The 27,328-nt window shown below is 43.8% G+C and overlaps 1 protein-coding gene across 14 annotated transcripts in view; it reads right to left on the bottom strand.

The window, feature by feature from the left end:
• Positions 1–27,328, bottom strand: part of LOC311438201 (uncharacterized protein) — an 87,233-nt gene that overhangs the window by 18,856 nt on the left and 41,049 nt on the right. For all 14 annotated transcript variants that reach the window (XR_014693985.1, XR_014693986.1, XM_084522324.1 and 11 more), the window contains 2 exons: positions 23,157–23,296; positions 18,245–18,364 (listed from right to left, as the gene is read on the bottom strand). Coding sequence is in view for 12 of the 14 variants with exons in the window: in XM_084522324.1 (XP_084378450.1) it covers positions 23,228–23,296 (69 nt within the window). In the remaining 2 variants the exon portion in view is untranslated. The remainder of the gene's footprint in view (positions 1–18,244; positions 18,365–23,156; positions 23,297–27,328) is intronic.

Raw genomic sequence — 27,328 nt, 5'->3', positions numbered from 1 at the left:
CTATCAAGCCTCCGGTCTCCAGTCCTTTGCTGTCTCCAGTACTGTGTTCACAAGCAAGTTTTCCCACACTGCTCCTTTGCAGTTTTGTTTTCACTTTGACAAGTACATGCAGCAGACAACTGTATGTAGGAGGGAGCCCTACCCATTCATTTTTTTGGCTCCTCGACAAGATTGCCAAGGAAAACAAACACTGCACAGCCAGAGCACGTGATTTTTTGGCAACTGTGAAGGTTTAAAAAGAGCCTACCTTCATCCTTTCAGGTTTTCCCAACACCCCAAGGCAGTGCTTCCCTTAGCAGCACACTCCACAAGGAAACACAGCCAGTTGTGTGTGTTGTGTTTGTGGCTTTTTGTTGACTTCATCGCCCCCCTGCTCACTCCCAACACCATCCCTTTGGCCACCAGCACGCCATCCAGCAGATGCTTTAATTGTACCTTTGCATATAACTAATATGCTTTATGTATCACTTTTACCCATCGCCACTATTTCTATTGTTGTTGACTTTAGTCAATAAGCCTAATTTAACTTTGTTTGTTTTCCATAACGAGTAGCTATCACAGCTCAAAGAGCTCTTGGTGTCAGAGGACAAAAAACCCTCTCCCCAAGTGCACTTCATTCATCTCCAAAGCTAATGATTCACTTCCTGCTGCTTTTGCACTCCGATTAATTATTTTTGTGGCAGAAGGGGCAGCAGGGAGGTACCCCCAAGTATTTCCAAGTGCAGTTGTGGCTATACCTGCTGTAGGAGGGCTCCTTTCCCACCCTGCAGGATTTAGGCAGCCGAGCACGCTTCCACTTCACTGTTGGCATTTCTTTCCCTAGCTCACTGTTTGCAAGCTCACAGCAGCAGCGATGTGACGCGCATGTCTCCGCCGTGGCACGGGGGATGCTGCGCCGTGGGGAACGCAACGGGGTGCCCTCAGCTGCCAAGCACGACAGCCAGGGGGAAGGCAAGGGCCGGGGAGCGTTGTCTCCATCAGATGAATAAAGCAAAGCAGTGCGAGCGGAAAAGCGCAGCGCCTTCCTGCTGGCAGCCCAGCCAGATGTCTGCTGTCGGAGGCACCACCCCGAGCGCAGAGGCTCGGGAGCTCTGCTCCGTGATGCATTGCACATTTTACAGCCGCATCTGCTGGAAAAGCACTTGAAGGATGATTTATCACCTTGCTGTGCCAAAGAACTGAGAAGCCCCCTGAAAGTTTTCCACTTAATACTAACACTCCCAGCTTGGTGATCCTCCCTGGCTTTTTCTGTGTCCTCTTCTAGCGTTGCTGCACGCGGCAGCCATGGAAGGAGCCTGGAAACTAACGGCAGAGGCCAAAGTTAGGAAAGGATACAGATCAAATTAATCATAGATCACCAGTTTTTGAGCAAAAACCCTCACCAGCAGCTCCCAGCGGGACTGCCTGCTGCAGGGCACCCAGCCCAGCCCCAGCTGCACAGACCCTCGGCGAGCACCCCTTGATGGCATCATGGGAAATGCCTCAAATTGGCTGAAAGGGATAACGAGGCTGTAGCTATTTAGAAATATGTATGCTTTCAGCAGTTTTGAGCTTTCTTCCCTGAAAAGCACAGCGGAGAGGCCTGTTCTGGCTGCTGGGAAGGACAGCCCAGAGTGCCGCAGGTATTTTTGTTCCTGTGTTGCAGGTGTTAGCCCCACAGGACCAGCACACGAGGAAAGAAGAGGAACAACCAACGCTGCTCTGCATGGGGTCAATCCCAAAGCCACCGGCGCTAGCAGCAAGGACTCCCCTGAACGTGACACGGTGTTTGGGTCAGGTGCCCAGATCTGAAGGCCATCTCGCTGCGTTTCCCCCGTTCCATTTTCCTGTCCATCTGAGAACGGGCAGAAATAGGGGTTTCCCCTTAAGATATTTCTTGAGCATGAAGTACAGGGAGGTAGGCTCCGTGGATGGTGGCACCATGCTCTCCGCCTTGATGCTTCATTTCACAGTCCTCGATTTCCTGGAGCTTATCTACAATTTACTCACTGCTCTGGGTGGGAAGGTGGTGGCTGGGCACCACCTGATGCCAAAACTCCCGAGGTGCCTGCCCCTACATGTACACGAGATACCCGTGCAGGCTTCTCATCCCAACAGACACGGGGCATCTCTCTCAGCAGGGAGAAGGGCCAGCACCCAGCTCGGGCATCCAACCTGGCGTTCCCCTGCTCTCAGTGCCCTCTGGCCGAGCAAAGCTCCCCCAAAGAGCATGCCAAGCCCAGAACTGGCTGATGCAGGTTGGAAGCGGGGCTTCCAAAACACAGACCCAGCTTGAGAAATCACCCTAGTGCTGGGTTAAGCATTAGGAAGCACCGTCACCATCTTCCCCAACCTTTTTTTCTTTATTTTTTTTAAATGTTCTACAGGGGGCTTGGCCAGGGCTGCAGAGTGACTGATGGATCTGATCTGCAGCCAGATCTCGAGATGAAACAGCACGTAGGGCAAGTCTGGCTCTGTAACTGATACTCCCCATCAGATCAAGTGTCTCATCTGAGTAAACATACTTTTATTATCTTTTTACCCATGGGTTTATTTTTCCAGAATAAGGTGATGAATCAACAGTCCCTGAAAGCCTGCTTTTTCCTTCCAAGTATTTTCATTTAGTCCATACAGCCTATAAATTTGAGGGCGTTTTGAACAAAGGCAGAGCTCCAGTCATCTTTTATGTGGCCAAGGAGCACTGTACTCTATTTTTCAGTGAGCAAATTTGGCACTATTTTTAGGCTCTTGTTTAGGAGAGCAGAGTGGCCTCAGCTTTTCTGCCGCCATGCATGACCATCCTTGCTCATAAACACATTCCTTGCTGCTCCTCCTGCAGGGGGAAAGCACTCGCTCAGAAACGGCTGCTGAACATAGAAGTGCTATGAGGTCATGGATTCCCTTCCTTTGTGGGCAATGTTTCATAATATTTAAATAATAAATAAATGCGACTAAGAAAAGAAACTAAGGATGAGAAAGATCTGAAACAGCGAGGCCTCCTCTCGCCGCCTGACATCCCGTCAGGATCTTGCACACAGATGCTGACCCAAGGACTCCTACAAGGGCTGTAACATTGTGCAGGAAAGGGCAGGGAAAACATCACGTCACAAATTGTGCAAGAGATGGCTAACACGGTGTTAGGAACAGGGATTAAATGGGGAATGAAAGATCCTGTGCTCAAAACTCAGCTTTCCAGCAGCTACCCTATTACTTTGAAAACAGCAAGCTGAATGTGGAGGAGCTGGAACAAATTCCAGCTGGGTCAACAAAACCTTTTGGTGTCAGGGTACTAGCACAGTCCTGAAGCTGGCTAGATCCACAGATAAGCGCACACCAAGATGTGTTTAGACTTCACTAACTCCCCACACCACCTCTCAGGCAACTCAAGCGTGCAGCGTGTTTGAGGACAGCGGAGCTGCACGACACCGCGCTGCTGTCCAAGCTGTAGGCACGCCTGTCCTTCCAGAGGAAAAGCAGCAGCACTCAGGGACAACGACCAGAAGGTCATTTGCTGGCTGTAAATAAGGCAGCAGCATAAATTGAACCAGACCATTTCAACAAAGCAACCTCCAGAGACACCACTGTCTGAAAGCTTTGTGTTATGACTACCACCGATGAAGGCAATAACAGCGTTTTTGGGACCCAGTGCAGCACAATTCCCATTTTATGGCTTCACCCAGCCCAGCCCAGCCTGGCAACACCGCACGTCCATGCAGCTCCACAGCACGGAGCAGCCCATGAAGAACGCTTTTGCTTTGGGCTTCTCATGTGAGTGCCTTGAACAGCAGATGAACATCGTTTGGATCAAGGTGCAGACTGCCTTTGGAGATCAGTCTGAAGGAAGCAGAAAAATGCTTTTCTTTAACCACGAACCTCCTTTGCTACTGAATTAGCAATAACGCCGTGTGTATTCATATATATTTACATGGATGTGCATGTCTTATATGCGATCATAATAGTAGCCTTGAAGAAAAAAAAAAAAAGGAAAAGAAGTAATCAATGATTTTTCAATTTTGTTTTCCCTCCAGTCAGGTCAATACAGCTTTTAGTATCTTGACCACTTTTTCTGAGTCATACAAATCAAAAGAAGGATACCTGGTTCTGTTAAGTGAATATGACTGGTCATTCTTCTATTTAACCTTATAAATTACTACATTGCCAAAAACAAAATTAAACAGTCTTTCTGTATTTCTTTGCTGAACAGAACAAAATAAAAGAAGTGTGATCTGCCAAAATGAGGAAGCGAAGTAGACCTCAGCACACTTGAGAACTGATGCAAATAGTATGAGCACTATTAGCCTCTTCCCTACAGATATATTCCCTACAGATATATCGATCACCAAGCACATGAAGTTTAACAAAGGCAAGTGCTGGGTCCTGCACCTGGGACGGGGCAACCCTGGCTATATGCACAGACTGGGTGACGAGATGCTGGAGAGCAGCTCTGCAGAGAGGGATCTGGGGGTTGTGGTTGACAGCAAGTTGAACATGAGCCAGCAGTGTGCCCTGGCAGCCAGGAGGGGCAACCGTATCCTGGGGTGCATCCAGCACAGCATCGCTAGTAGGTCAAGGGAGGTGATTGTCCCGCTCTGCTCTGTGCTGGTGCAGCCTCACCTCGAGCACTGTGTGCAGTGCTGGGCACCACAGCACAAGAAGGACGTGAAACTGTTGGAGAGTGTCCAGAGGAGGGCTGCAAAGATGGTGAAGGGCCTAGAGGGGAAGATGTACGAGGAGCAGCTGAGGGCACTGGGCCTGTTCAGCCTGGAGAAGAGGAGGCTGAGGGGGGACCTCATTGCGGTCTGCAGCTTCCTCACATGGGGGAGTGGAGGGGCAGGTGACTTATTCTCCGTAATCACCAGTGATAGGACCCACAGCAATGGTGTCAAGCTGAGGCAGGGGAGGTTTAGGCTGGACATCAGGAAGAGGTTCCTCACTGAGAGGGTGGTTGCACACTGGAACAGGCTCCCCAGGGACACAGTCACTGCACCAAGCCTGTCGGAGTTTAAGAAGCATTTGGACTGTGCTCTCAGTCACATGGTCTGAAATTTTGGGTAGACCTGTGTGGTGCCAGGAGTTGGACTCAATGATCCTTATGGGTCCCTTCCAACTCGGGATATTCTCTGATTCCATGATTCTATATTAAGTGTAATCCCCTTGAATGATGCATGTTTAAATATTCAACCCCTGTACAGCTGGTTATACGGAGGCAGCCAAGGAGATGTGGGAAGTGCTAACTACAGAGAAGCAGACAGAGTTTACAGCAGATTCATGGCTTGCACTAATGCTTGCACCAGCTTCTGATCTCACTCTTTCCTGGGCCATCACCAAATGATGATGAACTTAGAAAACTGTTTCTGGAAAAACAGCATTTCCACAGACAACATTCAGGGTCCTTTAAAATGCATTTCAAAATTCCTTGTACGTGTGCTGATATTCACATAGTACACGCAGCTTGGTCTCTTTTTTTCCAAAAGGGCCTCCTTCGTCTCACCCAAAAATAGTGTTTTAGAGATTTGTTTTGAAGGAAGACGTACTGCAAGCATTGCAAATAACAAGGTCATGTTGTGCATAAACACGGCACACAGGCACAACGGAGCTGACAGCTGCGGGGTCCACGCTCTCCCTGCACCCACAGACACACCTGGCCCGTGACCATACTGCTGTGGCAGGAGCTTTTTGGGATGAACATGGATCTCTGCAGTTGTTTCTCAGATCTAATATATACCGAAGACAGAAAAGTCTTTATTTACTTAATCATTTTAGGTAAGGCCTTGCTAGGGTTATGTGGTGCTCTGGAATTAAGTTGTCCATTCAGATTTACCAAAAAAAAAAAAAAATACACAACTGGACAAGTTCATAAATTTTTTTGTCAAACAACTTCTATAACTCACTCAATTCCTACTCAATTCCATATCAAAGGCTACCAGAAGCACCCAGCTTTACCCCCCAGCCCAATAACATGCTGGCTGATTCCCGGAAGAGGACGTCAGGCACTTTAGGGCAGTCCGAGTCTCAGAGGCAGGAATCTCCAAATTTCATCGAGCAGCTTGCAACTTCTGCACTGCCAGGAGCTGTGCTTCCAGCACAGGTCGGGCACTAACCTGCAAGAGACACAGGCACCCCAAAGGGCAGAAGAAATAGAGGGATTTGGATCAGGGCTGGGAGGTGGGAGCCGCTCATGCTGAAGGGCAGAGTGACCACGCTGCCTCGTGCTTGCCATCGCCTCCCAGTCTGCCCACAGCCCCCTGCATGTCAAATTTTTCTTTGGGTTTTTGCTTTCTTTTGCTTTTTGCTCAACGTACAATAGATTCACACATTTGGACCCCATATTTCCCCTTCTCCCCACCTCTATCTGGTGGTCACAGCGTGACGTTTTGCTGGTTCCCCCCCATGCCACATGCTCCAGCACACTCCGCAAGACCTACAGGCAGCTGACGAAGCCAAGCAGACCGATGCCATGACCTGCAGCAACACAACCTGGCTGTGCACGCTGTTTGAGCATCCCAAGGCCCACTGCCACATATTGCCCAAAGGGTTTGACCAAGGTTCATCTCCTCGCTCTGCAATGCTGCCAAATGCAAGAACTGAGGCAAGGTCCCTGCTAGTACTGCATGGTGCCCCATAGGCGGGCACATCTATGGACTGAAGTGTACTTACAGCAACTCTGTGACAGTTACCAAAAACAACTTGAGCTGATCTATTTTGCTCTTTTCTGCCACTGGAGGGCATTCATTTCCCTTACAAAACTTCCTTAGCGCAGCCTGCAGGCAGCAGGGATGCCGCAGAAATGCCCTGGGTGAGTTGTTTTCTCAACTCCCCCACTTCTGGTGCCGTGCTCTGTGTGTTGGAAGAAAGTCCCTGGGAGGATACGCATCTTGGGGTGCAGGCAAGCAGCCGGTTCGTGGGACAGACTGGAAGCAGATTGGAGTAAAAGAAAAATTAAACAAAAATCTAAGACAGGGAATTGTGCGGACAGTGGATGCTTGGCACCAAGTGTTTCACCCTACAGACCGCTCCCGTGGGTCGGCACTCATCGTTGGCTGTCCATCAGCTCGGCTGGTCCCCTGCATCCCAAGGTTCAGGAAGGCTTTTGGTTTCCGGGGTGAAAGTTTGGCAAGGATATGAGATGGGGGAAGAGAGGGAACCAGCTATAAATAAACCTAGCTGTATTCACCCAGTGCATACACGGAAGGAAGACACTTGTGTATCAGTCCAAGACATAAAACCAGCACGTTAGCACTTTGGAGTCTCAGTAGCTAAGCATGAGAGAGGAAACAACTGGTAAGGATCCACAGGACTGTGCAGCCGTGCTCCTCAGGGCCACCCCACTCAAGGCTCCGAGGAGGCAGGCAGCTCACAGTCACCCAAAAAGCAGCGATGACAGCACCCGCTGGCTGCCGTGCCCCTCACCAAGAAGCCTCTTTGCCACCCCGAGCAGCCAGAAGAGCTGCAGGAGGAGCAACTCGTTTATCCTCCGCTTTGCAGAGCCCTGTCAACAAGCGCCCCAGCTCCGGAAGCTCGCGCTGGTGAGGATTACGTGCGGAGCTAAATATCCTTTCAAGTAATCGCCCTAAGGGTGCGTGAATAATACGAGCTTTCGACTGGGGAGGAAAGGGGTAGGAGAGGGAAAAAAAAACAACAACATATTTCATGAGCACTTGTTGAGACAGTCTGCTGCTCCGCATTCCCCAGCTCTTTGTTTTCAACATCCCTGGCAAATCGTGCTGGCACCAAATGACAGCCCTCTGTAACAGCATCCATCCCCCCGGGAGGGGTTATTATTATTATTGTGTGCAAGTTTTTTTTTCTTTTTTAAATAACTTTCCTGCTTGACATGTTGTATAGTGGTTTTTGTTGTTGTTGCTGTTGTTGCTTTTAAAGTTAGTCAAGGCTCAAGTGGGTTCACAAGCTGTAATCATTCATTCTTTCAACTGCTGAAAAAAATTAAAAGCTGTACTTGGATTCCAGCACAAACCCTCTTTTTTTCCCCCTTCACTGCAGAATAACATGAAAGTGTAGAGGGGAACATTTAATCAAGTCAGGCTGAGGGACAACAAATGATTTGTGTTACCCTCAGGTTTGGGGTGCAGGTGAGAACGCTTGGGAATATAAAACTCTCCACAGGGCATTAGCTCAGTTCCAGTCCTACTAAAAACTTTTTCAGCAAAACACCAGGCTGAAGTGGAAGGCACGAAGCACAGGAGCTAGAGCAAAGAAACCATGGCTTATGCTTTGTCCCAGGTGCTTTTGCATCCCCCTCCCCTGCCTGTGCTCACTCCACAAACGCACTGTGAGCTGTACACACATTCACCACATTACTTATTTACCAGCAAGATTTTATTCAGCTCTTATCTTGTTTGTAGGCAGAAAAGGATGAGAAGGAAAATACAGTTATATTCAGCTCAATCCTATCACAGATTGCAACTAAATTGTCCACTCAGAAAGACGGCTCGGAGCCTACATCTGGGGCACGGGTCTGATGTCTACAACCACTTCTGTCTGTAAATAACTTTGCCATTAGAAAAAGAGAAAGCAGCCCGCAGTATGGGCACCGGCATGCACCGTACAGGTATTTACGGCATACGTGGTACCTGCTTGTCACCACAGCACCAAACTTGACCTGGGAGGTTACTACAGCACAGAGTGACTCGTCCAGTAACTTTCAATACCATTTATTACCACCTGGGCGGTAGTAATTATATATGGCAGCTTTCACACATTAATTACTTCTTATGAGAACTCTTCTCATAACTCGAACTCATAAAGTTAAATTATGTGTATGTATATATAGACTTATCTACATATCTATATATAGATGCACAACACATACACATTATTTTTCTATCTATCTTATCTCCTGGAAAATTAAATAGACCAAGAAGCAACAAACATAACCAAGTTAAATTAAACATTATTAAAATTTATGATGGTTCCTGGTCAGCTAAACACAGTTGCAAACCACTGTTGTAATATAGCAGAATTCCAATGAACTTAGCTGCAATAACTTGTTCTTTCTTCACAGTCCATCAAAACTTTCTTGGGAATTAGCCTGCAACATACGGACAATAGAGCCATATATCTTCAGCAATAAGTTCACTAAAACAGCCTCAGTGTTTTAGCTCCAATTTCCCTGATGCAGTAATATTTTACTGGCTCTCCCGTTAAGTGTTTTGGGGGAATACTTGGGGCATTCAAATAAATGCTTTGGCTAAATAAAAATAAATCTCCAGATTCAAGCATGTGTTTTGCTTCCTTGGTTTTGAACAAGATGAAGTATCTCAAGCCTTCTCAACATTGAGAAACCTTGGTTCATTGAAAGATTTAAGTTTGTTTGTTTGTTGTTTGTTTTTTTCCCTGAGTTTGAATTTTTAAATCTAAATAATTGCAACATGCAAAAAAACACAGAATCTAAAAAACCCTTTAGTTTCAGTATTGCTTTCAAAAGGAGATCGTATATATTTAATTTCTTTGCTGGCAGAGATGTTACTTTTCATATGTTTGGCGCAGTAATGGTGTGATCAGCTATGTCTTAGGATTTGGATAAATGAACAAGTGTCAAAGGATGTGCTCCGAAGTGCTGAAGTGCAGTCAGCATGCAGATTTCTGTCTGAAATGCCTGGCACTACTTTCTTTCACTTGATTCTAGAAGTAATTATTAAAAACCATGTGAAATGCATTTTCAGACAATTGAACTTAGTTAACAGTACCCTTGCCATGATTCACTGCACAGAATGAAGAGAAATGCAAATGTACTGCGCTTTTTAATGTTCATTTTCACACAAGCAAAGCAGGGAAAAACAAACAAACAAACAAACACGTTGGCACGTTTCATTATGCCATACCCAGAAAGGAAGATGTCACCTACTGGTATCACTGAGAATTCGGTTTTTAAAACATTTCATAGCAAATAAATTTTGCTGTTCTCCCATCTGGCCTGTATCCTCCCAAAATACAACTATTTCCTGTCTCATCATGCAGCAGCACTAATGCTCCAGCATTTCAAAAGAGTTAGACATGATGATGGGGAGACCTGGATATGTCAATAATAAATATTTCCCTTTTAATCAGTATCAGAAAGTATTTTTAAGAGACTACTTATTAATAATACTTCATTATTTTTGGTTTTGCTCATATATACATACGGTGGCAAGATGTGGTGGAAAAAAAAAGTTTCTCTAGCAGTTACCTAGATCATTGTACCCCTAAATGCTTCAGTGCATCCAAGGAGGAACAAATGCTTGCAGTTTGATTCAAGCACAGCAAGTTTATTTCCTCTTTCTGTCTTCTAAATGCACATTACTTCCTGTACATCGTACCATATAAAAACATCTAAAATATGTTTTACAGCCCTGAATGACAACTATCAATGCTACAATAGCCTAAGCTGACCTGAATGCTGTATAACCTGAATGCTGTAACCTTAAAATAGTTAGAAATATCTTTTTAAGCTTTTCTTTACAAAAACAATCCTAGAAACTGGCATGCTGAATGGAACACAATCCACTTATAAACAAGAACTGGACCCAACACAAGAATTTGGCTGAGCAATCTGGAAGAAAAATAAGAAAATCTTCACCTAAAATGTACTAGTTAGGAACTGAAGAACCAGATTTGTTCTGAGCTGAAGGAGAACGAGGTACCTTAGAGCTGCCCATCTGGTCTGTTACAACTGAAAGGCACTGAATGATACACGCTCGCCTCTGAATCAAGGGAGCTAACAATCCATACCCAGACAAAAAAAAAAAAAAAAAAGAAAAAAAGAAAAAACAGTTTAAACTCAGTGCTAGAGAAAGACCTACACAATTTCACCAGTTTATTCCCATGAAATCTTCACCCCGAGTTTCTTGGGCACGTTTGTCCGAGCACTAAAGCTTAAATGCATATTTCTATTCAGTTTCATATAGCATTAAAGAAATTTGGTCCCTAAATGTTTCTTGTTTCAGTTCCCAAATATTTGAAACCCTACAAAAGCATCCTACTTGCAGATACATCAAATAAGTCAAAGGTCAGGAGTTCATCGAAAACATAAGCCAGACCAGCAGTGCTGACAATTGACACAGTGACAAGTGAAGGGACAAATACAGAAGATAAGAAGGTACAAGATACTTGGACTCTTATTCCTGTGCATGAAAGAGGCTAAATGCATAGTGAAGACCGCATGCTATTCGTTCCTGACATAGGGTAAGCACCATACTGGAAGATCAAAACCCTCACGTATACTGGGCCAGACACAGCCAACCCTCCTCTTAACTTTCTTGAGTTTTAAATGCAGCTTCTGGGGTTTAATCTGCTCTTCCAATTTTCTCTGCTTTTGTGTTTGCTGTAAACTATTTACAAAGCTTGACAACAGGGTGAGAGAAAGCTACAAACCTACGAAGATATGCCTGTGGAACAACTGAGAATTGTGAGCAAAATATTGCTACTTTCCAGATTTGCCATGACAGCAATTTTTTGTGTATTTTAACACAGCAGTCACTACCAAAAAAAAACACCCTGAATTTGCAAACACACACACACAAAAAACACTTCTTACCAAAAGCATAGGTCAGAAAGTAATGAACCTTTTATTTCCTCAGATACACAGACTGATGGAGTATCATTTCTAATTTCCATCCTAAGAACGCAGTGCTAATGTATGCCAAGCAAAACTGATCTTCAGACACGTCCCCCTTATTCTCATGCTTAGCTGTTCTCTGGAAAAAATTCCTTACGGTGTTTTCAACACCTGCCCCTTGACCGTCATCACACACCTTTGGAAAACAAGGTGGTGACAACTGAGAGTTTGGTTTTTAACATCCCTTGTGCTTTCTTCTGTTATCAAACAACGCTGCCATGTCTCAGCAGGACTTGAACCCACACATTCAGAGGTCAGAAGTTAATGAAGGAGAGCAGAATCTGATAAATAAATTACAGACCATATCAGGGCTCACAACTCAGTTGGCTCCTGACATGGTTGCATCCTTGTCAGACTGCTATAGTGAAGTTACAGGGGCCTCTCTTTTGGCTTTAGGCTTTTAGGAAAACTTAGGAAAAAATCTAGTAAAGTTCTTGTTGAACATGCTTACTTTGATACCATTTGTACCTGAGATTCAAAGGTCTGCTTTGGCATTAATAAGCATTCAAAATTAAATCATGTTTTTTTTCACTGTACGAACTCCTATGCAGGAAAAAAAAAAAAAAAAAATGGAAATCATATTTCAGGGTGCTGCATCTCCCAGTTAAAAATAAATAAGTAAATAATGCAGTACAAAGGTGAAATCACCAACACAGATTCCTTTCCACCAGCCTTGCTGTGTACCTCCTCAGCGATTCCAGCATGACATTGCCTACGATATTCAGGTCCGCGCATGCCCACAAACCAGTCCTGCAATCTCAGTTCATTTTAGAAGCTCACCTGCCTACCAGTGACTCATGCAAAAAGGAATAACCAGAACTAGGAGGAGGTAGTACAGATGCAACACTTTCATGGTTAAGCCACAGCCCCTCAGATTGTTCCCATAGTCTCATGACCTGCCTTAGCTTTCATTTGAAAAGGAAGGAAAGCGTTTACTAGTTTCAGCAGAAGTTTGTTGTTGCTTTTGGATTAGTTAATACCACCTTAACAAATCATGGTTTAAGAGACATTGAATACTGCCTGAACACGGTGATTGATGTTGGCCTACAACAACTCAGACAAAGAAGAAAGGTACCTTAGAGTTTGGTTTTGCAATGAAGGTCACTTAAGGGTTCACTGTTGTTTCATACGTCAGCGGCTGCAGCGCAGCACTGGAAGATAGAGAACTGTTTTCTAGTCCTACTGCAGATAGCCTGCGTGATCTCAGGTCAGCCAGATAACCTCCTCATATCTCACATCCAAACCACAAATCACTGTTTTGAGTCATTTCTGAGAGAATAAATAAACCACATTTCACACGTTGCTCAATCTAATCTTTTTTACCTCACAGCAGCCAATGTTAAAATCCAGCTTTCCTTTACACTAATTAAAAACACTTCTGGAGGCGCCGAACCACCTGGAAAACCCTTTCATGCACAAACTTTCTCAATTCACAGAGGACAACAAGCATTTAATGCTGACTTTAAACAGCCAGGGTCCTTCTCCAGCAACTTTAACAGGAACAGCCAAACTCTCAGGCGTCATTCACTGCAACTGTTTGCAGGCCCCAAACCAAAACCAGTCAGCAAGTTTTCATTCACATCCACAGTAAATCACAAACCTGATCAATTAGGAAACACATAGGGCAATTATTTAAAACTCCCACCCTTACTGATAAGGAAACTGGACTTACTTTCTGATGAAATGAAGGCTGTGATCTCCCCAGCAGCAGCAGTGAGAGCTACAGGCAGGCTGCTGCCAGGGCCTGGCGTGGCCACGAGGGCATTAGCACCAGGTGCCCTAGTGACTTGTCATTAGAAACTGCAGCTGTGTGGGGAGCACAGGTTTCATGGGAAGCAAGTGGTCCTGCATACACAGAAGAGATGAGACACTAGACATTCATGCCTAACTTTATTTTATTCCCAGCTAAACTATTTTCTGTTAGCAGATGCTCCTCCGGGTCCATTTATTAGCATGCCTCAGAGTGGTGGCTCCAGCTGCCCACTACAATATTGCCTGTGTGCTCACCAGCACTGGGTATAGTCCAAAGCTGCAACACAGCAAACACTCATCCTGTTTAACCTCACATGTAATCCCATTGAGATCTGCATATGAGTAAAGTCAAGCAACCACGAGAGCCCAAGATCAAAGTTAAGCCCAGCCTGAACTGCCCAGCCCATGCTGAGGCAGCAGAGGCCTACTTCCAGCAGTTGCCTGCCTGCAGTCGGGGCTTTTTCTTTTTCCTTGTAGTCTGGCTTACACTTTAACCCAGAATCTGCCCATAAAATCCAGCATGGCAATTTTGCAAAGTTTAATTGTAGCAAAAATCATAAAGGCTGCATCAGTTGGTGCAATAACAGATGTTTTCTAAGGTGCCTTGAAAGCCCAGAAGGAAATAAGGGGACAACTTCTGGGAGCGAAGACACCTCAGGAACATGAAGAATGATCACCAAGGTCATTTTTTCATAAAAAGAGGATCTGCATAGCAGAAAGAGAAATAAAAAAAAAAAGTTTTAGTGTGATGTTCTGGAACTACTCAGAACATATTGTTTTCTAGCTGAAAAAAAGTAATTGCCCAATATCTTAATTTTTGCATATATAAGAGAAGCTTTGTACAGAATTCAAAATAACTTTCTTGTTGTAGAAACAGGCTAGAAACACATAGGTCAACATCTCTTGTTAAGCCTTCCAAGTAAAACCACATGCAGATTTTAGTTTGTGTGCATTTCCTCGAGCCATTCCAAGGGAAAAAAAATTATGGGGTAAAGGGAAATTTAAAAACACAAGTCCAGCTATATAACTCCCAGAAATTATCAACTCAAATGAACTGACCGTGTCACAGAGTAACCGTCAAGAGGTGTTTGGTCACACTGCTAAAGGAGATGAAATGGAAAATACAGTAGGGCTGAAGACACCCAAATAAAAATGGAGCTATATTCTGACAGACGGTGGGTCACGAAGCAGATGAAGGCACACTATACTTCACAAAGACAAACACAGTTCTTGAATTGCTTACAGACTGATTCAGGCAAACATCCACATAAGTCAATATACAAAAATCCACCCAAACTCAAATCTTGACCTCGTCTGTTTTCCCTCTTTATTGCTGAAGTGTTCAGAAGGGGCACACACAAGTGTTAAAAAGAGGGATATTTGACAGCAGGTTTTGAATGCGCAAGATCCTTCAGAAATATGATAATATTTGAGAAATGATTTCACCAGGGAAACCAGAACATTCTGTCCTGAAAAGCTGGGACATGTCATTTTGAAAATGTTATTTTGAATGAATTTAAATTAATTAAAAAAAAAAAAAAAGAATGAAAGAAAAAAAGGAAAGAAAAAGGCTTATTTAAAGAGGTAAAAAAAAAATCCTGAAAAGACAATTAAATTTTTTGTAACAGTTTAAGCAGACATTTCATTCACGAGAACTGAGGTTAAGGGATGAGATCTGGGTCTCCTGCTTGCAGGCAGGAGCACTGGTGGCATGGCAGCTGCTTTTGGGGTGCTGGCAGAGGCCTCCTCCCTCTCCCAGACAGGCAGCACTGGCTGTGCCAATGCCACACACTGCAGCTGTAATGAAAACCAGGCCAAATATGCAGAATTTGAAAAGACAGATGAATATTTTTCATGCCAGCTTTATCTCAGGTCATGCCACTGATGTCAGTACCAAGTGCTTCAAGGACGAGGATGGTCACAGCCCCCAGTGGGCTCTGTGTCTGCAGTGCTGGCACAGAAGGAGCACACACCAAAGGATTTTCTGGCATACAAGTTCTCTCCTCAAATTGATGGTCTCCTTACAGAACATCAGGAGAGCTTAGCCATGCCGTAGGCAGTTGGGTGCCCTGTACAGGATCTGACTGCGTTAAGATTAGATCAGGCTAGGGCTGAAGGAAGGGCAGGAGGGTGATGGAGGACAGCAGTGCTGTCTGAAATGAGGGATCTTGTGCTATAGGTGTAGGACAAGCTGGAGCAAGAACTGTCAGGAAGTAGGACCGAGACAAGTCCTCCGTGGTCATGGTTCAAAGCATCACTCAATAGCCCAAAACAGCCAGTGGGGTTTTCGTATGTAGTTGATGGGCAGCAGGCCAGGCTCACAGGCCAATCCTTGTGTTTAAGGAGACCAGGTGTGGTCAGGCAGTTATATCTGCCTGCCCCACTGCAGTCTAACAGGGCCTGACACTTAGTCACAGACACCAACACGCCTACACACCTTCACAGGAGCTGCCTGTGCTGCCGAGCCCATGCCGAGGCTTGAGGAAAAACCAAGTGAGCAAACAGCAAGCACAGGTGTCCCCGGACACCTGGTCTGAAGGAATCCACAGGCAAGGGATAGAGGGCTGCCTTGTCCCGAGCCCAGGAAGAGTGATAGAGGCACTGCCACGTGCCCTGTGTGGAGAGGACAAGACAGGGGGTGCCTAAATGCTGTATGGGTGCTGAGGATTGAATCTCTGTGCTTGAAATTGCGTGTTCCCAGCACACCCCACAGGGAATATATAAAAAATCACTAACAGGAAAAAGGGGACTTTAACAGGCTGGAATAATAACTGATAAGGAAGAGAGAAACTGTTGCAAGGAATACAGCGTGATAAAAGAGGAAAGGGAAGCATTTAGAGCAGAGAGAGGCCTGGAAAGCTCAGGATAAAAGCAAGCGAACCAGCCTTATAGAACTGTAAACAGCCCTGAAAGTGACACTTTGGGCACAAATTCACAGAGGGAAGTCTGTAGGGCAGATCTTAGCAAAGCGCACCTACTTCTTAGGGCTACGTGGTCTTAAGGCATTCCCCAAAGTTTCCTTATCCAGTCAATCCAGAGAGAGAGCTGCAATTAAATTCCTGACAGCCAGCCCATGAAACAGGGCAAGGGGGCATGTGGAGGGCACTAAACTAGCAAGCAGGAAATGCCAAAGAAATGTCCCTGAAATAATCTTTCCCAGGCTGAGAGCTGTAAACCATGCAGCTGTGAGACCCAAATCATCACAAACATGGAACAGCTTTCTGCACTGAAAATCCTACTGTCTGTATGAAACTGATTTTTTTTTTTTTAATGTTGCTTTCATAAAATGGGCTCACGGCTCTCATAGTCCTTTAGGTTGTGGAAAACCAACATTACTGGCCCTCTGTAGCGTGAAAGGATTCAGCTCTTCTCCTCGGAGGGTACTTCAATGGTTCAGTTGCAAGTAACCTCCTCCCTTGAAATCCTTCCCTTGCAGGGCAGCAGACCATGCTTGTACCACCTTCCTCTCCTGCTCCAGGCATGCCCTCTCTAAAGGGCAACCCAGTTGCAGAAGATTTGAGCAGCAAGTCTACTCCTTCCCTGTGCCTTGAGTAGCAAGTACACTTCTAAGTAATGTGACTTTAAGCCTCTTAGAGCAAGAAGCAGCACTGGCTCCTGGGTTAATGCCCTATTCCCTCAACTGTCAGAGAGCAGGTACCTTTCAATTCTGGAGTTTTTTGGCTCACACACAAGTGTAGTTGCTTGACTTCCTACCTGCAATATAGCTTGCTCCTTGTTCAGGATGTAAAATGAAAGGCAAGATTCATGAAAGACTCTGCAGAGACATCAGTGGAACAACAGAGTGGAAGACAAGTTCTGCTGGACATAAAACAGCACCAGAAAACCAGCTGAGGTAGCCAACACTGAAGGTGTAGTGAATAGAAAACACAGGGGAAGCAGAAAGGACAGACGCTATACACAGCTTCTAAGAAAGAATCAACAGAATTTCACAATGTTGTTTACTTGATTCGTTTTAAGTATGTTCTGCTCCATTTCCATGCAAGATCAGTCTTTGCCAAACCTCTGCTTCCCATGGGGCTGTCTGCTGGTTGGGTCAGTTTATTGTTCACAGAGATATTTGGGTTACCCAAAGCCAGTGGTGAGATCTGGAAACGGTCCCTTTTGTATTTAACGACGAAATACAAAAGCTGCTGTTGATTAGCTCACATTTCTGACTGCACATTTTTATATCCAGCTTGATATGCTGGATGTTCTCAGCATGATTCATCTGGAAAAATAGCAATTTAATGTAGAAGGGCATGTTGGAGCAGGCAGAAACATTTCAGGGAAACACAGATTTAGTCAGAGGATTTAAATATCAACATACAGAAAATTATCTGTCTTTGTCTGGATGAAGAATACTTTTACAGGCTAGGACTCTTAAAAGTAGTCAAAGGGAAGTAGGCATCCAAATCCCACCAGATTTTTTCAAAGCTCTTTTAAAAATCCCATCCTGGAATGTGAGTATCAGGCTAGACTAATGGATCAGATCCAAACATGCATAAGTGAGGGTAGCCTCAATGTGGAATCACGAAAAACAGGGAAAGAAAATACCTCATGAAGTCATCTCGTTTATCCCCCTGCCCCAGGCAGGATTATCTATACCTATATCATTCGTGACAGATGTTTGTCTAACGTGTTTTTAAAGACCTCCAAAGACGGAAACTCCAATATTTTATTATCCTGTTAGAAAGCTTTTCCCTATTGTTTAACCTGCATCTTTCTTCCTGTAGCATAAGATCACAACTTTCTATCACATAAACCATGGGCTTTTAGGAAAGACTATTTCTGTCCTTTACACAGTTTGATTCTACCTTCTACATACTTGGGGATTATCTCTGTGCTATCCAAAGGCTTCTCTTGTAAAAGCTGAGCTATTGAAACTTGATTAGCTCTTACCTCCTTGGTCATGTTTGAGACCTCCATAATTATACTCAAGGCTTCTCCTTTGAATCTTTCCAACTGGTCCACGTCCTCTCAAACTGCAACACCAGAGTTCAGCCAAGTTTTTTTCCAATGCTGAGAATAGCAGAAAGATGGCATATATATCAGGTATATCTCAATATATATCAAGCAGGCTACATTGTTCTTTGTGCATTTTGGTATTCAGTATTGCACTCCATCTTTTTTCTCCTCAGCAGCATGACTTTTTTTTGACTCATTCAAGCCACAGAAGAAAACCTTTCCCAACTTAGAGTTCCCCCCCTACTTCTTACATGCTGCTTATCCCAGCTGTCCACCTCACTGAGCAATTTTTATTTTATAGGATCTCTTACTTCAAATCCTAGGTAGCAAATTCCAATTGACTTATTATTTAAAATAGATCTAGCTCCTATGGAGCTTGCTCAACTGCCAACGTGGTGCACTGTGAACAGAACACTTAGCAATTATAGAAATGATCCCCTCTGTTTCCTTCCAGCCTGTACAATTTAAAAAAAAAAAAAAAACGCACACAAAAAAACACTAGAACATAACAATAACCCTAAATAGACTATACAACATCAGCCAGTCTCAGTTGTTCATTATAATCATAACCAGCTTGTAAGGTTTCAGAGAAGGTCATGTCAGCTATTTAGGAAATTAGCATGATGTTAAACGTATGTAGTTATTATTCTTAATTGGCAAGTTTGATTATCAGCTGTAAACACAACCTGATTTTAAGCTAAAGAAACCTTGCGATGAAATTCCCCTGCTAGATAGTCTGCAAAGAGAGATGTTTTCAGCATATGCTATGTTTAAGCATATGAACTGCTGTTCACGTTATCATTAATCATGCATTGCAGTGGATGGTACAATGTATGCAAATCCTGTATTTACAGTTCTCTGTTAATTGCATGGTGCAGACAGAGCCACCCTTCTCAGGGCTGGGAGCCTGGGATGTGTGGGCTGCAGCTTAGCACCAAGAGCCTGGCCAAATCAAAACTGGCTAATTTGTTGTGACTGTAATTGGTGCTGTTACATATTTAATAGCCTCAGTTACCAGAACATAACGTCTCGGTTTCTGTGTATATTTCCCAGTATAGACAGTCATATATACATTTTAATTTCTAAATATACTGCATTCCCAAAACCTACTCTAAAATAATATAATTGTTATAAAATCATGCTTTCAGAAACTTGAAAGTACGACAAGCTTGTCTGAGGAGACTGGAAAGGGTGTCCCTTTGTCCATTCACGATAAAAACAGTCACTGTGTATGCCTGCAGAACCTCTGTCCCTTTCATAGTGGACATTTCTGGAGCTATTTAATACAGACTAATTTTATTATTTTTTTTGGCTACAGTTTTTACACTACACTAATTACAAATCATATCTGAAATATCTTATTGATTTCCTCATGGATATTTCCAGCATGCATCCACCACAGATGGACATTTTTAAGGCAGCCAAACACCAAGTTCACCAGGAAACCTAGAGGAGCTGGGCCGTAGGTATCCCTGCAGCTTTGGGTACACGGTGCTACTGTCCAGCTCCCGCTGATGCCAACTGCCCACTGTCACCATTGTGACTGCTGTCCCAGGGCAGGAGCTGTGCTGAGTACACAAAGCACCGAGCAAAGGACCAGGAGGCTCCAAATCCGCACTGCAGGTCCTTTTATTGTGCGTTTGGAGCTTGCAAACAAAAATGACCATGAATAGAGCTAACTGGGATGGAGGTGGACTAGCACGGACTTCCTGAACTACACTGAAGAAAGCTCAGCTCCACCTGGCACTACACACTGGTACACACATGACCCATGGGATGGCAGTGTGGCTGGTGGTGGTCAGGGCAGCTGCACTGGGGCTCGGGAATTGGGCACAAAGGTTTTGAACACAGACACCTCGGCTCTTTCCAAACTCCAGGTCCCACACTAGCCACTATATGCCCCTGGGAGGATGGTGCCACTCGGTAGCCTGGAAAAGATTCAGTAACTACATAGATGAGTAAGAATTGATACTGCTGAATGTTGTGTCATTCATTGGAAATCATTCTAGCAAAAGATCTCACCATCCTAGTTGCCATTCAACTTGCTAGACTTCACCAACAGAGCAGAGGCTCGTGAGTGTTTTTTTGTTTGTTTCTCAAGTGTGCATGTTCCCTCCCTGTGAGAATATCCTCCAAGTATCTGAATCTCCGGCTGCAGAAGCTGTTGTTAACTTGCAGAGACCAAGGTTTGTTATCAGGCTTAAAGCAAAAAGTACCCTCGAGTCTGTTCTAAGACACCAAGCACATTTGTTTGCCTACTATGTTTTTCAATAAAGTCCAACTGGCCTCACAATGAACTGGAATTTCAGTTCAGCTGTCCATCCAATACTCAAAAGTGAAGCAGGCTTTTACTGAGCACTCATGGACCCTCCCAGGCCCCTGCCCAGCAAGATGTGTGCAGCGCTGCTGGAGACCTTAGCAATGCTCTCCAGGCAGGATTAGATAAGATGTGAGATTTTGCCTGCATGAGTCAGCCACCTCACCCTGTTTCTTTGTTAGTGACTTTAAGACCTTGTCTCTACTTGAAAGATATACCTGTAAAACAACAGTGCACATGGGATTGAGCTTAGACCAGAGCCCAAAATGAAGTTATAACAGGAAAACCTTTTTCTTTTTTTTCCCCAATGTAACCATGCTTACAAGGACAGTTACAACATCCCAAGAACTGTGTCCTATGACCAGCATAACTCAGCAAACATTTCAGTGTAGATCAGGTCAACTGTGCACCCAAGCTGTAAAAACACAGGAGAAATCTACACAGTCATTCATTTTCTTTACGTTAACAGAGACTTCAGCCCTATAGGAGAGATTCTTATCTACCTTGCAAGGTCAGTGCTGATTTGTGTTACAGACCAATTGAAAAACTAAACCCTACTCCCCTCTACTCTGCCCTAACTGTGTACAATTAGGACTGAACACTGAACATTTTCCAAGTCACACTTCCAAGTTAGAGTTACCAACCCCCTGAGACCCATAAAATTTTTAAAAGTTCAAAATACTTTTTTTTTTTTTCAATAGAACTGTCATTAGGTGATTTTCAATAGTGCAGCTATTATAATGTCTGAAGAAATGGAAATTCCTGTACTTGATTTGTACCCGGTTACGTACTTCAAAATTAGAGAAGTCCTTTTGGGTGAGTGTTCAGGCCACTCATAGCAAAACAAATAAGAACAGACACTCCTATGAGTCCTTAGAGATATTTGGGGTCCATAGGTGCATATTACCTTATTTGATACTTATTACAATGGCATCTTACAAATGACAAACTGAGTAACACGAGCTGGGGACACACAGGAAGCCTGCAGCTAATCAGAGAGCTAAACAACACCCTTGGAGTCAAGATGTTAAGGCTACTGGGCACTATTATTTTCTAATGCAACCAGCATTTTCCAGCTGTCTTGTTATTTGCAGGTACATTGCATAAGTGTGGGTGAAACAGCCGAGCATGTGCACTCCCCGTTGTGTGGCACAATACTCCTTGTGGATCTCTTTTTGATTCAGAACTGAAGAGCTCTAAGTTTTCAGTATGTTGCCATTTTTTATTTTTTTTTTTTGTATATATTTCTCTTTCCTCTCAGACAGATTTCAGGAAGTTGCTGCTGTCTTATTACAGCTTATTCCAAGCAGACTCATTATATCATAGTAAATGTTTGCACATCTGATCTTGACACTTTTCAGGATTTTTCGATTTACCACCAGGAGGTGCAAATGATCTTCCCAGCTGCACCACTTCGGTGTTCATTGCAATTACCAGCTATATTCAAGGTAGAAAGAGCTTTGTCTATTCTTTCACAGGATTTTTCTTCCTTATTTCCTCCCTACTTGCGGGCCATGAAGGCTTTCAGAGCACTTACCAAATGTGATTTCCTAGCCTGTTTTGGATTGAGCTTTCTCTGGGAGTCAGCTCTGCGTTGCTGTTGTTGCTGGCAGAAATATTTGGTAGTACTTACACATTGGAAAAGTGCATACACCACACCATGGCAGTTAAAACAGATCATTTCTATGGGTGATTTGTTATCTCCCTTTAAACAGTGTGACTGAGCTGTACAATCAGTCCTGGCAAGAGCTGACTGCAAGCCACACAGTGAAAGCCAAGGACCCACCAAATGCCTGGGATCCACTTCTCTAGTGAGTCTGCAGCCAGAGCTGGTCACAGCCCCAAATTATCGGCAGGCAAAAAGGGAAAGAAAGCCCTGTCCTTCTCACCCCGTGCAGACGTGAAACAATAAGGATGGGTGGGGTTTCTGTCCCAACTGCACGTATATTCAAACCCATATTTAAATTTAGCCCTTGTGAGAACTGGTGTCTGAACCGAACCCAAAGCTAAGAGAAGGCATTTCTTCCATGCAGGAGCAGCCAAGTATGTAAGATATAATCACAGGGTAAGGACAGGCTTTCAAGATGAGGTGGTCTCACTGGACTTCCAGTGGAGATTGCAGAATTTTTAGTTGATTTAGCTTGTTTCCACCCTTCTAACTATGGAATGTTACAGCAGCAGCTCAGATCTGAATCACAGAAACTCCCTAACACTGACTTGTTTCCAAATAATTTTCTCTTTACCCTTTACACATGGGTGGTGATCCAGTATTACTGCAAGACCAAGTGCGCAGGGCACTCAACAGCACTAAAATAGCCAGTTCCAGCACTGTTGAGAGATACAGTATGTGCAGTGCTAATATGTGTCCCATCCCACCTGAGCAACCTGACCTCCAACCTCCTCCACCTATTTTCCCCACAGAAGTGGGCAGAGTCACCTGGATATTCTCTCTGCCTTAGGAGTTAAGTAGCAGAACGTTAGAAGTAGGTCACACTCAATTGTCCCCCTATGCAGCAGAGAGCCCCATACCTTGTTCTCTCTGGCAGAGCTGCTGTGCCCAAGTTCTGTAAAAAAGGGGCACCAGCAGGAGAGCCAAGATCTCAGGGTGTCACATAGCACATGCTGCAGCCTCCAGGGTCACGTCCTGGCTTCCTCATGAGACCACTGCTCTGTTAGCAAGAGAAGAGAGAGAGGAAAAAAAGATGAGAGAAGTCAGAAGCTTATAGGTAAGTCTATAGAGAACATGGTCAGGATTAGTTTGCATCAAAAGCAGTACTTTGCAGTACTGTTTTAGTATTTTATTTTTTATACCATGAAAGTGTTATGCATGTTTCCTCTACCATTTAGCAATTGGCCAAGTGGAGCAATATTTGAAATTTCTCTTTCTTTTTCTGTCTCGATAATACCAAAATGAAAAATTCGGAAAAGGTTCTCAGTCCCAATGTACAGAAAACTTTGTTTGGGTTAAAATAACATTATTAAAGGGATATTTCCACAGCAATTCAGTAGTCCACTAATGGCTGTGTACCTATGAGCCTGGTCCCTACAAACAGCAATATGTATAGCCCAGTAGTTAGCTATCTGTTCTCCAGTTTTGAACTTGGCATATGCTCCATGTCAAGACTTCAGGGCATAATCAACAAGAAGGTATGGATTCAGATAAAATTCAGAAAACACTAAGGAGAAAATGATTGTATCTAAGCAAGGGTATCTCTAATACTTTCAACTAACTCTACGCTAAACAGCTCCTGATGGCTTTCATCTCAACTACCATGCATGCTCCTCCCTTTCTTCTAAGGGTGATCTGCTGACATGCTGAAGGGCTTCTTTCCCAGACAGCATGAAATACCCAAGTGGCCAAGGAAGGGAGGAGTAGGTGCATACTGCTGCATTTTAGAGACGGCTACAGCAGGCCCTAAATGTGGGGAAAGAGACCTGAGATACTGATTGAGGAGAAGAGGGAGGTGAAGTCAAAATGAGGTGGAAAATGAAGGATCACAGTTTGGCATTCAGAAGGAGAAAGAAGAAAGGAAAACAAAGATAGAATAGGAGAGAAGAAAATTAAAAAGTCACTCAGTCTCTCTGGACTGCAGCAGACAGCATCACTGTAGGGGGGACAAGTGAGGAGAAAAAGGGGATCGAGGGGCTCCAAGGGTGCGTGCCATGCACAGCCCACAGGCATGGCAGCGGAGGGAACACTGAGGGTTTATTTGCTTTGTGTATGCCAATTGCCAATGCCAAGGACAAACGAGAAAATTGCACATTGACAAAAAGCTTAATTCCCTCCTCATTAGCAAGCAGAAGCACTGACACCAAAGCATGCCGCTCATTAGCTCCAGTTATTTTAACAGTAAATCTTGAGTTATCAGAAGAAAACTCTGACAGCATCATTGAGCATAAAGGAATCTAAATTCACTTATTTGCACCCTCCAGCAGACTGTAAGTACAAAATTGCAGGGTACATTTTTTTCTAAATGTGACCTCTAATTGAAAAAAAAAAAAAAAAAAAAAAAAGATTATTTTCTAGTGCTGAGATTATTGTCTAGTGCTCAGCTGGGAAGGAATTAAATAGGATCTGAAAAATAGTTAATTAGAAGGGCATGCTGCGGTTGGCAGTTCTGGTTCCTTTTCATCCGTTTTACAGCCATACTGTGAATCAGGAACATCAAGAACTGCTGAGAAATTATTTGCGGAACATCTTTCACTATCCACTGAGCCATATTCTGAGATCTCTCAAGTCAAAAGGATTTTTCTCATTGACTCCAATGGTAAATCACATAAATATGTTGGAGTATTTAATTAATATACATGAGGTGCACAACACAGGAACAACACGAGCATCACTAAGTGGTAACCAGATCACTTAAATTGATATCCCTTTGCTCCTTTCTTGGTTGAAGAGGCTTGTGAAAGCTCCCTAGTCAAAAGTCACTGAAGCAATACAACAATAGAGGAGGGAGACCAAAACACGCACCCCGGCTGACCCACAGCTAGACCAGCCATAGTAATGGAAGTGCTACAGCTAAAATAGAGGTGATTAATTTCTACCTGGCCAGATGTCTGTCCAAGAATGCATCACTTATGAGTAGTCATCCTTTTGCATTAGTGTAATGCAAAACAGTGAGCTAAATGCTTCTGATAATATGTTTCCAGATCTATGTTTGGATTACAGGAATATCAGGAGTAATTATAGAGAATTATCTCTAGCAAGAATTCTGATGGTAAGTTAGGATAAATACAGCACAAATGTACAATTCTTATATATTGGAAGAATGAAAGAATATCAAGCTTCAGCTTTTTAATTCTGGGATAGACTTACTGAATTGCCCAGCTCCACGTCATACCCAAAGACTTTCTAAGCACAACAAAAAGAAACATGCACTCATAACATGAGCCAAAGCTAAGCCTCACCTGAGCCCAGAAGAAATGAACCTGAAGGTGCCTGTTGGGTCCTTTTCACCTATACTCTAACCCTAAGATGGACCTGTGCTGGCAGCTGAGCTGAGCAAGCACACCTACCCCAAAGGCCGTATCTAGCCCTGGCAGCACTTAAAATGCTGGTTTACCTGCAAGGGAAGCTCTTCTCCAGAACCAGAAACCAAACAAAACCTTGGGAACGTGACACCCGTGTATTCTGGGACAAGATAGCAGCAAGGTATAATTTGAACCAGTTGTAACTTTTCAGATGAAGTTAGAAAACATTTTATTTTTAAAAAAAATATTGCTCTGGAAATAAATAAATGTTTAAAGAAGTTGGTGACCATAACGATGGCTGGATTTCGAAAAACAGAACAGAACACAACAGAGAGCATTTGGCTCTTTTCACAACAAACAGCATGTTTCTAATCATCAGCAACAAATGCAAGCTAAGTATTTCAAACCACAACACCAAAGAGAATAAAACTGTACACGCTAATGTACAGCAGACTGTGTTGCTATATGCCCATCTCATCTGTTGTCATGCCAACTTTCTTACTTGTTACCAGCTTCTTTTGTTTGTTTGCACTTTTTATTTGAAATACCTTATTTTTAAAATCACCCGGCAACTCGTATTTAGCTATCCATTCAGATTTCCTAAGAAACTTTGTTCCCTTTAGAGAGCTTAGTGAAATAACCAGTTATTTTAGAGTGTTTAACACCAACAAGCATCACTGAAGCATCACTGGGGAAATTCAATTTGAAAACTTTGTACCCAGCTGGCTTTCCTAAAGAGGCAGTTTAGTATTTGGTGGCATTCCCACTCCCCTACTCTTTTTGTAATACAAAGCTAGAGAGAAGCATGATGAATACCAGTTGCTGGCTGTACCGTGCCTGCCTCTTTTTCTCCTTAAGGAAAGAAGTAGACTGAAGAGCACGAAATATGAAGTTGCTGCTGTCTGCCAGGCTGACAGCCTGTCTGCCTACAAACCTAGTAATTCATGCAGTGCGTGCATGATGCAATATTAGCGACTTTTGCTTTTAGTATGCAGTTAGCATGCAGTTTGCTTTAGTATGCAGTTATAGTCACGTGCAGAATGAATGCGTGGGAGATTCCGATCGATGGCTGCCACAGACTCATCTTGCTGGGTCTCATTAGCGAAGGCCATAAAAACAGCAACAAGTGAAAACGAGTCAGAATGAAAATGTATTAGAGCCTGCCATATTTTCAGTGCACAATTCAATGATTTCCCACTTACGCCAGGGAGGAGACTCTGCAGATGAGGCCTCTGGAGGCCACTCAGAAATTATTCCTGGCTCTTCCCCAAACTCCCTGTGTGATCTTGTCTAAGCTAGTTTATTCTTCCATACCTCAACCCTCTGTGTAGCTGTAAAACGCACCCTAAGTCTCTCTGGGCAAAACAAAAGTACAGCGCTTAGGTAGGATTAATCAACTGCACAAATTCAAAATACAGAGTGATTAGCTAGGGTTAGACCTGTTATTTTTTGTAACTGGTCTTGGAAGTTGCAATGGATCACCAGCTGAGCATGAATCAACCATGTAATCTGTTCTGAAAAAAACAAACACCTCACTGGGACACAAACTGGAGTAGAGCATACAGATCATGCAGCAATCCTTCATCTGCCAGTACACCCCAGCTGAAGATCTGTCGTCCCGTTTTGGATGCATTTTAGGAAAGATGAACCACTAGAAAGACTTTTAAGCAAGACGAGAGAGGGAGACCAGAGGCCCAGAACAGCTGACCTATAAGAGCCTGAATTAA

The sequence above is a fragment of the Aythya ferina genome (assembly GCF_964211825.1).
Source record: "Aythya ferina genome assembly, chromosome: 5".
NCBI classification, from domain to species: Eukaryota; Metazoa; Chordata; class Aves; order Anseriformes; family Anatidae; genus Aythya; species Aythya ferina.
The sequence above is the reverse complement of the archived record's forward strand: the minus strand, read 5'-3'. Positions and strand labels throughout refer to the sequence as shown.